Source organism: Galleria mellonella, unplaced genomic scaffold (genome assembly GCF_026898425.1).
Source record: "Galleria mellonella isolate WM207_F2 unplaced genomic scaffold, CSIRO_AGI_GalMel_v1 utg132, whole genome shotgun sequence".
NCBI classification, from domain to species: Eukaryota; Metazoa; Arthropoda; class Insecta; order Lepidoptera; family Pyralidae; genus Galleria; species Galleria mellonella.
Window position 1 is genome coordinate 1,825,589 of NW_026441989.1, and position 13,047 is coordinate 1,838,635.

Below are 13,047 nucleotides of genomic sequence, written 5' to 3' on the forward strand. Positions count from 1 at the left end.
AATAGAGTACCTAATACCTATGTAGTGTTGTATATTACTTTAATAATGTAATGTAGGTTCAATTCGGTTCTAGATTTTTTTATTTGTAACTTAATAACTCCATCAGTTGTAAATCGTTTTGGAAAATATGTTTTTTTTTTAACAGAAAAGATATGCTTATAGATTGGACGTATAGAAATTTTATCAAAATCGGTTTAGTTATTAAAGTAAAATAACTGGTTTTGCCACAATTGAAGTTGGTTTTTATTTATGGAACACAATTTTATTATAAGTTTCTATAATAAAAATACCTTTTATATCCTTAAATATTATCCAATTAAATGACATAAAAGTTTTGATATTTTAATAAAATGTGTATTTATTTTATGTATAATTTCATATTGAAACCATATTTTTTTTCTATAAAGATTAAAAATGAAATAAAAAAGTACTATAGAAAAAAAAAAAAACACAACTGAACATTTCATATAAAATGATGAATTATACTCAATTGGTATAATAAAGATTGACGACTGTCTATTTGTCTGGAAACATGAATTATTGCTCATACTTCCAGAACCCGTGTATTGATAAAACATACCTACCTTTGCGGTTATTTAAACTTAATATTTTGTTTTGCAACTCGCAATAAAATCGTAACAATTAAGAATTTACGCGAAGATATTTCAATAATTTAACAATGATAGACAGAGGTGAGGGTTGTACCTATCTATTTCTAGCAGGTATAAGCTGATAATGGGCTGAGGAAGAAGACAAATGATGCTATTAACTCAGTGTTAGGTCTAAGAGGCAGGATGGAAAACCATAAATCCAGTTGGCTACTCGACTAGTTGTCGTTGTTTTTTTAAAAAATAGAAATAAAATGTAATCACACAATTTAAGATGAAGTATATATATGTATTGTTAAAAGTATGTAAATAATAACTTTTTAAATAAAGGAGATGGGACATTTTAGGTTCAGTCATTGAGCAGGTATAAAAAAAATAAGTAAATATTAAAATAATATAAAATTAAATTCATGCACCAAGTAGCTTATTGACAAAAATTATTAAAAAATATGTTTTACATAATGACATGTTTTCTGTAGACTGCCGTGTGATCCCGGCATAGAATAAATCGTTCATTGCTTTCTCGTAGGTGCCGTAAAAGTAAAAGGTGACTAAGGAAAATTAATAGTCGAGGGATGTGTAACAGCATATCTATAAAAATATCACCAAAGCCTAGCTGTGGTTGCCAACTCTCCTGCCAAGTGTGGCAACTACTGGTGAAACCCCCTTATTGGAAAGGATTATGTTCTGCAATGGATAGTTAACGACTGATATAATAATATAACTATGTAGACGTAAAAATGAGAAATTGTATAAACTGTAAATCGTTAATTGTTAATAATGAAGACTACCAGTCCCATTGCTATCAATATACTCTATCAGGGGGGGGGGGGGGAGATTTTTTTATACAACTTAGTTACGAGGACTACCAGTCCCATTGCTACCAATATACTCTATCAGGTCGACCTGTACGTGGTCTCCCTGGAAATCATCGTGCTGAATCCCAGGTGTGTTTCACCACGATAGGCTAACTAACCTGCCTTTTCATTTCACCTTTTAACTCTTAGTGGTGCCCCGCCAGCGTATACCGTTAGCGCGCGCAAGCTGGATTACCGTTCAAATTAACGTCCATTAAAAAAAACCGTAAATCGTTACCATCTGTAAAATCATTAAAATGATTTATTTAAATACATTATATAATGTTACTAAATACATTATATTATTATATACGTGTACACCTTACTAATCAAAACATTGATTGAGAAGTAACGAAATCTTTTCAAGAATGACAGGAATCCAATCGGCGTGGCGTAAAAAAACTTATTGGGTGTTCAAGACACGTCAACCATAAAGTAACGCGACAGGTATATTTATTATAGTTATCACTTAGAATAGTAAATATGTCGCAACTATGCATTAATGCTGTTTTTTTCATAAAAATGTTGAACGTCTCATAAACCTATTTTAGCTATTGAACTGTTTGTCTCTTTCCTTTATGCTAAAATCCTAATTTGAAAGATAGTGACAGAACACTGTAATAGTTAAAATAATTATGTAGTAGTGTTTGGTTTTTATAAATAAAGGAAATAAATAAATAAAAAAAATAGTAGCCATAGTTCTCACCATAGTAATTACTACGTTATTATTTATAAACACGAACAATATTTCCATTTATTATATTATGCGCCCGGCCAATATTCTAATATTATGTGTAAATAATACTAGCTTTACCCGCGGCTTTGTCCGCATGACCGGGATATTACTGACCAGGATAAAAAAGCCTATCTTCTTCTCCATCCCATATCGTATGTGTATATGTTATTCGTGATTAGTTAAGTTGCTTTAAGGTAACAAACAAACAAACTCACTTTTACATTTATAATATTGGGTAGATGATAACTTGCGGCATTAACAAGATAAACGTGCTTATTTATTATAAAGGTGAAATTTAATTAAGTGTAACAATTTAAATTTCAGTCTATTTACAGTCAGTGAAGATTCTGTTTTATTATATTATTTATAAAAGTAATAACCTAGATAAGTATTGTAATGTGTTGTAATAATTCATCCGTTTAGTAGTTTTATTCGAATTCAGTAGCAGCTTTACTTCTTTCATATTGCTTATTATTATTTATTTTTTCCTTTTTTACTTTTTTTATGACGTCACTAAAGTAATATATTAATATTGTTATGATTTAAGTTAAGCACCCAATAAAAGTACAGTCGAAATTCCTGTGCATGAAAGATATTTAAGAAAAAAATATGTGAAAGGTTTATATAGGAACAATAGAAGCCAAAACACAAATTTTTGGAAATTTCATCTATCTATCTTTTTGACTGTATGATTGTTTTGGTATCGCACAAAAATTACTGCATCAAATTGAATGAGGTTTTCATTATCGTACTCCTGGCGATATCTTTTATATCAATACACCATCGAGAAGTCGTTTATTTCATTAGTATTTCTATTTGTGAAAACTACGAATAGGCAGTATAGCGTAAATACAGATTTAGTGTTAAAGAGTATATTAAAATTACGTATATATAGAATTCTAGGTAGTAACTCAATACATCAAGTGACAAGAAACTATTTATAGGAAAAAGGTAAAAACCGATTGCCTTGGGCCAGATTCGCAATTTCGCAGAAAAAGAGACAATGAGTAATTGCCATCTGAAATTCCTAATAGTGCGGCCTTAGTGCTCTATCTTAATCTAGAGATCAAGTGTTAATTCTTTAAAAACACAAGGTCTGACTTAGATTATATTATATCAGTGTCTCATGGCAAACATAGGATTAAAAAATGAAATAACCAAAAGTTTTAAGTTAATAAATATTATATATTTATTAGTATTTTTTTTTTAAATCACTCCTAGATTACACCTACCAAATTTTAAATTAATCGATCACATTTGATAATTACATAGCAAGAAATTACTCCCCTTATTCGTACTTAGATTGGGATCGTCTAAAATTATTATGTAATAAATGTATCTACTAATTTCTCATTGATCTGTTACCGAACCGCGCTGTTTAATTATTAATTGTTGAAATCCATTTCTCCGCTATTTGAGAGACCGATAAACATTTAACATGGTACATGAGTAGAAATTAGATACCTATATGTGAAGGTATAGGTAACATCGGCAAATGCATAATAAATAATACGTCTGTCCCAATACTGACATGAACAAATATCTACATTATATATTGTGCATATATTTTACTGTCATAATTCTTGGAATTTCTATAGACAGCAAAGATATTTTCCATTCTTTTAATATCTTTGTTTTGTATATTATAATATCAGAAATAATATTTTTTTATAAGTATAACAATGATATGTGGTAACTATTTACATAAATATTGTTCAAAAAATATTAAAGCTATTTTCAAGTGATATGCTTAACTAATTGATAGAATATTTCATTTTTTATTTAAACACTTAGATTAAAGACTATAGCCAGTTTCAAGTAGGTAGGTAAGTAGACTAGGTATAATCACAGGAGAAAAAAAAATCTTCCTGATACAAAGTTTTTTTTATGCAACATAGAATGGCAAACAACTTGACGGTCACCTAATGGAAAGCGGTAACCGTTGCCTATTAACATGAACAGAATTAAGTTTACAAAATTTAAACCATCCTTGTACATATAAGGTTTAATATTTTAGTGCTCATTTATTTTAGTGTAACAAGATGTAAACAGTATTAAAACGTTGCAAAGTTTCAGTTACGGCGCACGTAGAAAGAGGACCTAATCAATTAACATCCATTTGAATTCGTCGTTAAAAATGTGTACAGATGTACAAATGTGGAGTAGTAAAAATATATACCTACAGATTGAACCGTAATGGGTACACTGAAATGAAATACAATGAACCTTACATACATAGTAAATCGAACACGTGATCATGTAGTTTCAAAAATTATTTCGGTATATTCATTACAATGATGATTGACTGCCATGACTATTGACATGAAGGGGGAAAGGGATTGTTAAAAATGAAGTCTAACGACTACATTGCTAGCAAAATATCCTGTTAGATCTATCTCCTCACGGTTTTCCTTGGAAACCAATATTGTTGGTTCTTGTGAAATGTATCACATTTATTATTTATTAAGTATTTTTATGTTTTAAAAAAAATAAAATTGTGACATAAGCGGATAATTAATCGCAATATGTACCTACTAGTACTTTCAAATTCCAAAAAAGGAGCATGTTCCAAATTCGTTTGCAATTTTAATATTTGTTACTTCAACTCGGAATAGGAGGTTTTGAAAGAGATGGAGCCTTTATCCAGCAGTTGGACATCTGGGTTAATAATAGATAGATAGTTACATAACTCTTTCAGTTTTAAACTGATTTGGTAATTTCTTATCATCAAAAAAAAAAAACTTTCGCATTGGTTCGATATAAAAATCAGATTGCAGTTTATTTTTTTTATTTTTTATGCTACTTAGAATGGTAAACAAGCTGACGGCCCACCTGATAGAAATTGGTAACCGTCGTCTATAGACATGAGCAGTGCCATGGACATAATAGAATTTAGTTTTTAAATCAAAATAACTGGTTTTGATACCATTAAAGTCTTTTTTGTGGAATACAATCTTAAATTATACCTAACTATACGGATGTACCCTACATTTCCTATAAGTTTTATAAAGATTGGACTTAGATCCTTCGCATATAGATTGTGGTTTTGTATCTTTAGAGATGATTATGAGAATCTCTTAGTACGTGTACGAGAAAGTTGATGATGAGATTTGCATAATATCGTACTACGTGCCACTATATAAACGTCAGTTGCGACGGCCATATAGTGGCACGTATTGATCTATAATAACGCACTGTCAGACCATACAATAATAGCAAATGACATAAACTTATACGATGGGGAATCTTATGTTATTTGCTATAATCATAAAAGACTATTAGTTTAGTCTATGATTCTTTATTGTATATTTGCCTATGGAACCGTAAAAATCCTGCCGTATATTTTGAAATTGAAATACATTTGAAAATATTTGTTTAAATACTTATTCTAAATTTACAAGTTTTGTATTATTTTTGTACATTTAGTAATCAATTCTGATGATGCGGTAAGAAATAATTTATTGTCTCATTTGGAATTTCCTGTTCACTTTTTGTGAATAGTATTATTAGATTTGTTTAATGGTCTCAGATAAATAAAAATACCAGAGGGAGACTTTGTACAAAAGTCGATTGCTTGTCTGTCATTCGTGTTTCAACCGTGAAGCAGTTGTGTTTGCATGACTGTGTTTCGGTTTGAAGGGTGGGATATGGCGTGAATTTACAGGGTACAGAGGAATAACACCTGAGTCCTCAGGAATGTGAATAGTATTATTAGATTTGTTTAATGGTCTCAGATAAATTAAATATTCTCGCGTTACAATATGCAACATTTAAATTATTTATGGTAAATTAAAAAAAAATATTCATCCATGGTGTATTGAAAGATTACTGTTAATTTTGTGAGTTTATTTGTATTGTATTAATGTTTATGACATTGTTAAAACATCTTTAAAATTAAAATTTAATATAACAGCCAAATTTTTATTATATATACCAATATTAACTAAGTTTCTAATAAATTTAAGTCAAAATTATTATAAATATAGTTTATAATTTTATATTAAACAGTAATAAAATATAAGGTTGAGAAATAAGTTTAGAGAAATAGCGCCTCAAATTCGTTCCTATAATCACTACCTAATTCCGGAGAGATGAAGATCAATAAAAAATTTTACGCATTTACAAATCGTTCTGTAGACTCACATAATTATAACACATATCTACTTGTAATATTTTTTATTTATATTAGAATAGTATAGTATATATATTCTGAATGTGCAATTAGTGCATTAGGCATTGACGTTGTTGTATGAATATATTGCCGTATAAAACAAAAAACTAAATTATTGTACATATTAAAATAACATATTAAAATTGCTATGCCTAGAGATAAAAAATTCCGCATAGTGATTTTGTATAAAAATTAAAAAAAAAATCGTTTCATTAAAAAAACCGGTTTCATGATAAATTGTAGTAGTAAACATGATGATAAAGTACTCTGTTTTTATTATTTAGCACATTATTATCAGTATACTTAAATATAGAATTAAAATAAGTTTATTAATAATTTGTTATGTCTTTTATCTCTGCCGTAGCATAAAAAAAATTGAGTTATTTCAACCAATCACAAATTCAAGAAGCCAGTGAAATAAAATTTGAATATCGAATAGGTATAGGTACGTAAAGTTTTCGGAGAAATTTCCTGATTGCTTTATTTTGGATTGTAGTAGAATTTCGAATATTGGTTATTTTAGAATATTTATTATTACCTAATAGACCACAAAATAATTAAATTTAATTTATCAATACCTACCGCAGAAGTACAATCGTTGTAGCGTTATTAAAAGGTTGTGACATTATATAAATCTAAGTTTCTTTTTGAATAGGTATATAAGTGGTACCTAATAGGTTATCGGGATTGAAGATCACATGATCGATTCCTAACCTAAACCTTAAAAATGCGTCATACTTTGTAAGATACGCAAAGCGGTAATTCGTTGTTTCAATAACTTACTAATAAAGTATTATATTACCTATTTTAGAAGTATATACAAAAGGGACACTTAAATATTATTGAATCAAAAGGCACCAACCTCATATTTATTGACAGTAATAAGTGTAACAATAGTATGTTAGATTATAGGAATTTTATTTATTTTTCGACATATTAGATACTAGATTTTATAAACTAATAAAAGGAACAGTTTAATTATTTTTATGTTTGTTCGTAATATACTTTTTAACAGTAGTTTTTCAATTTATCTAAAACTACTTTTAAAAATATAATTTCAATCTCTCAATTTTAATTTTTTTTTATCTATTGCTACATTATTAGCGAGTAATACAGGTTATATTTTATTTTCAAAGAAACCATGCGAAGTCGGAGCGAGCCACTAGTATTTCAAAAATGAACAAATAGAAATATGTAGAAATATTACAAGTTACTTACAACATCAATAATATGGTGCAATGAGACGCCGAAAGTGACCAATAGTGGATGTGACGAATTCTCAACAGGACGGACGGACGCGTCGTACTTCTGCATCAGGTGTCGAATTAGTCGATACTCCTCATCACAGCACCAAACCACTGAAAGAAAAACAATGTCGTAAAACCTATTTACAACTGTATATACTAGTACGATCGATCGAATAACAAAACATCAGTAGGTAAATAAGAAATCATTTTCAAAAAAGATGTCAGTTAAAGGTTTTGTTTTTTATGGATGATTTTTCATTCAGCTGAGTTCAAAGAAAAAGTTTAAACAGACAATTTAAAAAATAATTATCAAAATCAGTTCAGAATATACATATATTTTTCAGTTTATTGTACCAATTACAAAAATAATAAAGTAAATACGGTAGATATTTGCATCGTATAGATAGACGACTCGATATCGATCGACTAGGAATTGCAAAGAAGTTAATGGCTCACCAGATTCAAAGTTGTAAATATCACCTACAGTCATGAACAGACCACACCATGGATATCACAGAATACACTGTAACTTCCATCGTACTCCTTTACTCTTATTTTTGCTATTCCTAAAGACTTAGGTAGCCGCTATACGCACTAATTTCGCTACGTCATGTCATGTCAACTACAATTAGTATTAAAAGGGACGCTGCTGCCTATCCTTCGACTATTAAGTTCCCTTAGTCACCTCTTATGACACCTACAGGAAAGGAAGGAGTGGCCCATTCTATGCCGAGACCATAATAAGGCATTTTCACTACGATATCCTAAAATTGAACTTAAATTATAGCTATTTAATACAGTTTTTTAAAGCCAAAAACACAATTAGAACAAAAACACACATTCTACATATAGTATTATATTATCTGTGCCCATACATAAACTTAAACAAAGCCAGCCACAGTACACAGAGGCTGATACGAGTTGTATAAAGAATTACGTTAAAACTGCGCTCACATTTACATCGATGGGTTTGTATCTAATTCACAGTTTCCGAAATATCCACTAGGGACCCAACCAACTTTTCAATACAAATTATTCGACGTTAACGCAAACACAGTAGTAACGTAAATCTATGTTAAACTCACACTTGGGACTGCAATCCCTTTTCAGGCGAAAGATTTACATGCTTGACAAGCATGCTTGATCGTTTAGGGAGGACTTTATAGCCAATTTTATGTAAATGAAGTTTGATGTAGAGATAGTCAGAAACCCGAGGAATATGACGTTCTCGTGAGAAGGGTGAGTAATGTAACAAATGGAAAATTACATGACATGTTACATCTTAAGTTATTCACTGATGTAATGCTTGACTCTGGTGGGTATACACCCTACTCGCTGTAATATGTATGATGACCCAAGTAAACCATAAATATATTTTCTTTTTCTTATTTCTCTTTACCATTATGAGAGTTCGATATTAATATTCCATCTCTTTCCTCCGAATTAAACCCACGATTTGAAAGAAAGTAAGAAAATGTTTTACGTTTTATGAATAATACCCACAGTAATTGTATCCTTTTGTGCTGACTTGCATTTTGTGTTTCTCTTTCTCCAAAGGATCGGAAGCAAATTACGTTACAATATTGGTAAAATCTATTTTTATTCGCGGTTGTTTTCTACTAGCCGTCTTTAGTGATCTTGTCTGTGTAGGATTCAAGCAACAAATTTAGGTTTAATTTTTAATAGTTTGACGATATATTTTTATTGAAACAAAATTGATAAAAAATTTTAACCTGTTTACAATTTTCGGTTTTAAGACATGCACGCTTTTTAGGTTACACTTGAGTAAATTCTTAGCTCAATTTCCCCAAAAAGAACTCCAGCCTGTTTTTGCGTAAAATATTTAAGACCTCAAGAATTCAGCCTAACTATTGATAGTGTACGGATTTGATAGACTGACTTAACTTGAAATGGTTTGTGATGGTCCCCCCCCTTTCCCTATGTGTCACCCCTTATATAATAACTACCCTCTAAACTAACCTACACATGGAAAACCTACAAAGCCTAAGAAAAGCCTACGAAGGCTTTACCTAATGAAATCTATGAAAATATAATGAAAATCTACCCTAAAGAAAGGCCTAACACCCTCAATATAGCCCATACCTATATTACCTTATACACCCTAAACATCTTATGAATCTTAAAAAACCTTACAATAAACACATAATATTAAACAGATCTTATAGCAGAACACTTGATCATTTGGCCAGATAAATAAATGTGTGATCGTCTAGTAATGTAGGACCCGTTGTGTGTGTAATAACCAAAAGGTTCTTTAATTGGTATATGACAGGAGTTAAATAATGAAGATGATTGATAAATATTTAAGGATTAAGAATAATTAATGAATTATACTCATAATTCATGTAACTAGGAAGTTAGAATATAATATATTAATTTAATAGTAAATTACAGAATAACTGTAATAATAAAAAAAAAGCGGTCGGGCCCCTCACACGCCCGGACCAGTGGAAGACTTTCCAACTATCTATAACTAAAAGGTAGGGAAGGGTATTACTATTTATTAATGCACTCTGATGGTAATAAGGGAATGAGTATTCTCAGTTCCAAACCAAACATAAGTACATTTACTTGAACATTACAGTGGCTCCACCAGCCCCAATGCTTCCAGTATAAATTAGTGTTTGCCCAAACGGATCGGAACTGAAATCCCAGGATCACTCCGACACGAGAGCTTACTCATGGGTGATGACCCTTTCAGTTCTATATGGCGACATAGAGATCACCCACTAACAGTACGAAACTGTTTCCCAGCGTCACCCTGTTACGAGCTTACTCAATGGGGGTTTCCATTCGGATCCACAAGAGATCAGACCAAGAAGCGAGATCACCCAGACACCAGAACTTACTTTGTTGGGACATAACCCTTCGGCCCTATAATGTGACATTAGAGATCACCTGTGAAGACAATCCGATAGAGATGAAGATTTGTGTGATAGGGGATACCTTCCACACCCTGGAATTGGCCAAGCCATATAATGTTGATAATTGCTATATCATAACATAGCATTGTCAATTTAATATTATTTACTTAATACCAAGAATACTCAAGGTTCAAGTTAAATCTGTTGATTAGGCCGGAGCCTAAGAACGAGTAGTCCAACCCATAGGTCGAGAGCTACTAAAAGTAATGAGTGCTATTGAATGAACTATAAGTCCAGTCAATTATATATAATATTATTGTTGATTAACCACATTGTGAATTAACCAATTATTTATTCAGAGAGATATATCTAAAGGAACTATAAGTCCTTTAAAAGACACTGATTAATCACAAGTTAACAACGTCTCGTGAAATAACCAGTTGGGTTTTCTATAAGTTTGAGGACACTAAGTCCAACAAGCTATTATTGTGTTGAGAGGAATAGAGATCTTTTGTAGTATTTGTAGAGGTTTGATTAATCACATAGTGAAATAATCAGATTAAATAATTATGTAGCTTTATAGAAAGGACTATAAGTCCTAATTGGTTGTTGTCATAAGTACTGATAAATTACACATAAAGTGCCAGGTCAATTATTATATATATAGGTATATAGGAAGGACAATAAGTCCTATTTGTGTATGTTGTAGTAGTAGAGGCAATATATTGTATAATTATAATGTAAAAGACATAGATTAAATATATATTTGTATAGAAAGGACAGTAAGTCCCATACAATTATTGTAGTTGTACTATAGTTATACTATATCTACTTCCTTTTAGTGTCTTAGTAAACCTATTTACTAAGAGGATTTCTCAGATAAACAATAGTGTTTAAATCATCATGATTAAATCCCTAAGAAATTAGGTCTTTAAATAATTATCATATCATTTAAGTAAAATTTCTCATATAAATAATTCCAATATTTCCCCTACAGTTATTATAAATAAAGAAAATTATATAAATTTTCTATAGACTTAGATATAGAATCATAACGTGTATAATCTCCTTTTGTTTGACATCTGTCACATTAATGACGTATTGAATGACGTATTGATGTATTGAATTGAATTTTGATTATCTATCACAACTGTCAACGTAACAAATACTAGCAAGTTTATTTGTATTTGTTTAATATAATTAAATATAAAATCATCATATATCAACCGTAATATACAACTAAATTATCAGTGACATAAATAATCATGGTTTACACCAGAAATAATTAATAGTATCCAGTAATGCAGTTTTATATTCATATCAGTAGCCAAGCTTACTTTCAAATTCAAGAATAAACAGAAGATTAGAAGTTTAACATTCTTATTGCAATTGTACTTGCAATAATATATACATACAGTACTAATTATCAAGAACATTCCTCAAATACATGTGTGGTGAAGATTTCCCAATATGCTATCTATTTGATTCCTAACCTCTAATGTAAATTTATTAAAGAAGTGAATAATCAGTGTTAATGTTTGCTTTATTAATATTTAAAGTAATTGTCCTAACTTGATATTAATAGGATAATATCTCCTTGGATACAGTCCGACATAAACATATAACTCAGTAATTAAATTTATAAAATACTAATATTATATTTTACTACTTGTATATCTCCATTCTATTCCCATAAATATTCAAAATATGTATATTAAATATAAATCCAATAAAGATTCACTAATTTTAACCCTGTCTGAACTTGTCTAGTCAATATAACATGAACAAACAACACACATACAAACTTTATCGCCATGACAACTTTCTTCCTAAATATGAGTAAAATAATATAATAAATAATAAATAACTCACACTTGTCATTTAGTACTAATTTTATACTGTACCTCCTACCTAGTTAAGAATAACTATAGTCAGAGAATCCTTTAGTACATTTATTACCATTAGGAAATAAATCCACACCTATAATATCAGCATAATTAAATATTATTAGAAACCAGTAATACATACAGAATTGTTATTATCAGCTTGCTTACTACAATAAAATCAATATTAAAGTTTATAATAAATCAAGACAAAATATCTATTTACACAATACAGGCTTGTTTACCATAAACACCCCACAGTCACATGAATTTATCTACTAACACAATAATGTATTAAAAGTATTACATCCACATAAAATCACTTACAACAGTTAAGCTGTCTCTTTGTACATCTGGTGTAAAACAAATCCCCACATGTAGTCATGGATAATCAAATATAGACTAAGAATCATTAGTCTGGTCGACCGAGTAATGGTATGAAAACACTTCACCATGAAGCGTTAAGTATGAATAGATATTCTAAACCAACACTGTAGTAGTGTAATAAATACAAATATTTCATCATCATTCGTCCCAACCATCACCAACCCACGACTGATTTGACATAAGGAACGGCCCCACAATACACATAAAACAGTCACTCCAAACAATGGAGGTAGCCCACACCGCACTTGCATTTACAGGGTTCAACAACCCCTC

General features: G+C 30.1%; 1 protein-coding gene across 1 annotated transcript in view; it reads right to left on the reverse strand.

Annotated features, from left to right (window-relative positions):
* Positions 1-13,047, reverse strand: part of LOC113518348 (neuronal acetylcholine receptor subunit alpha-10-like) — an 85,923-nt gene that overhangs the window by 46,977 nt on the left and 25,899 nt on the right. Inside the window, exon 2 of the mRNA XM_026903222.3 lies at positions 7,591-7,730. Within this exon, the coding sequence (XP_026759023.2) occupies positions 7,591-7,730 (140 nt within the window). The remainder of the gene's footprint in view (positions 1-7,590; positions 7,731-13,047) is intronic.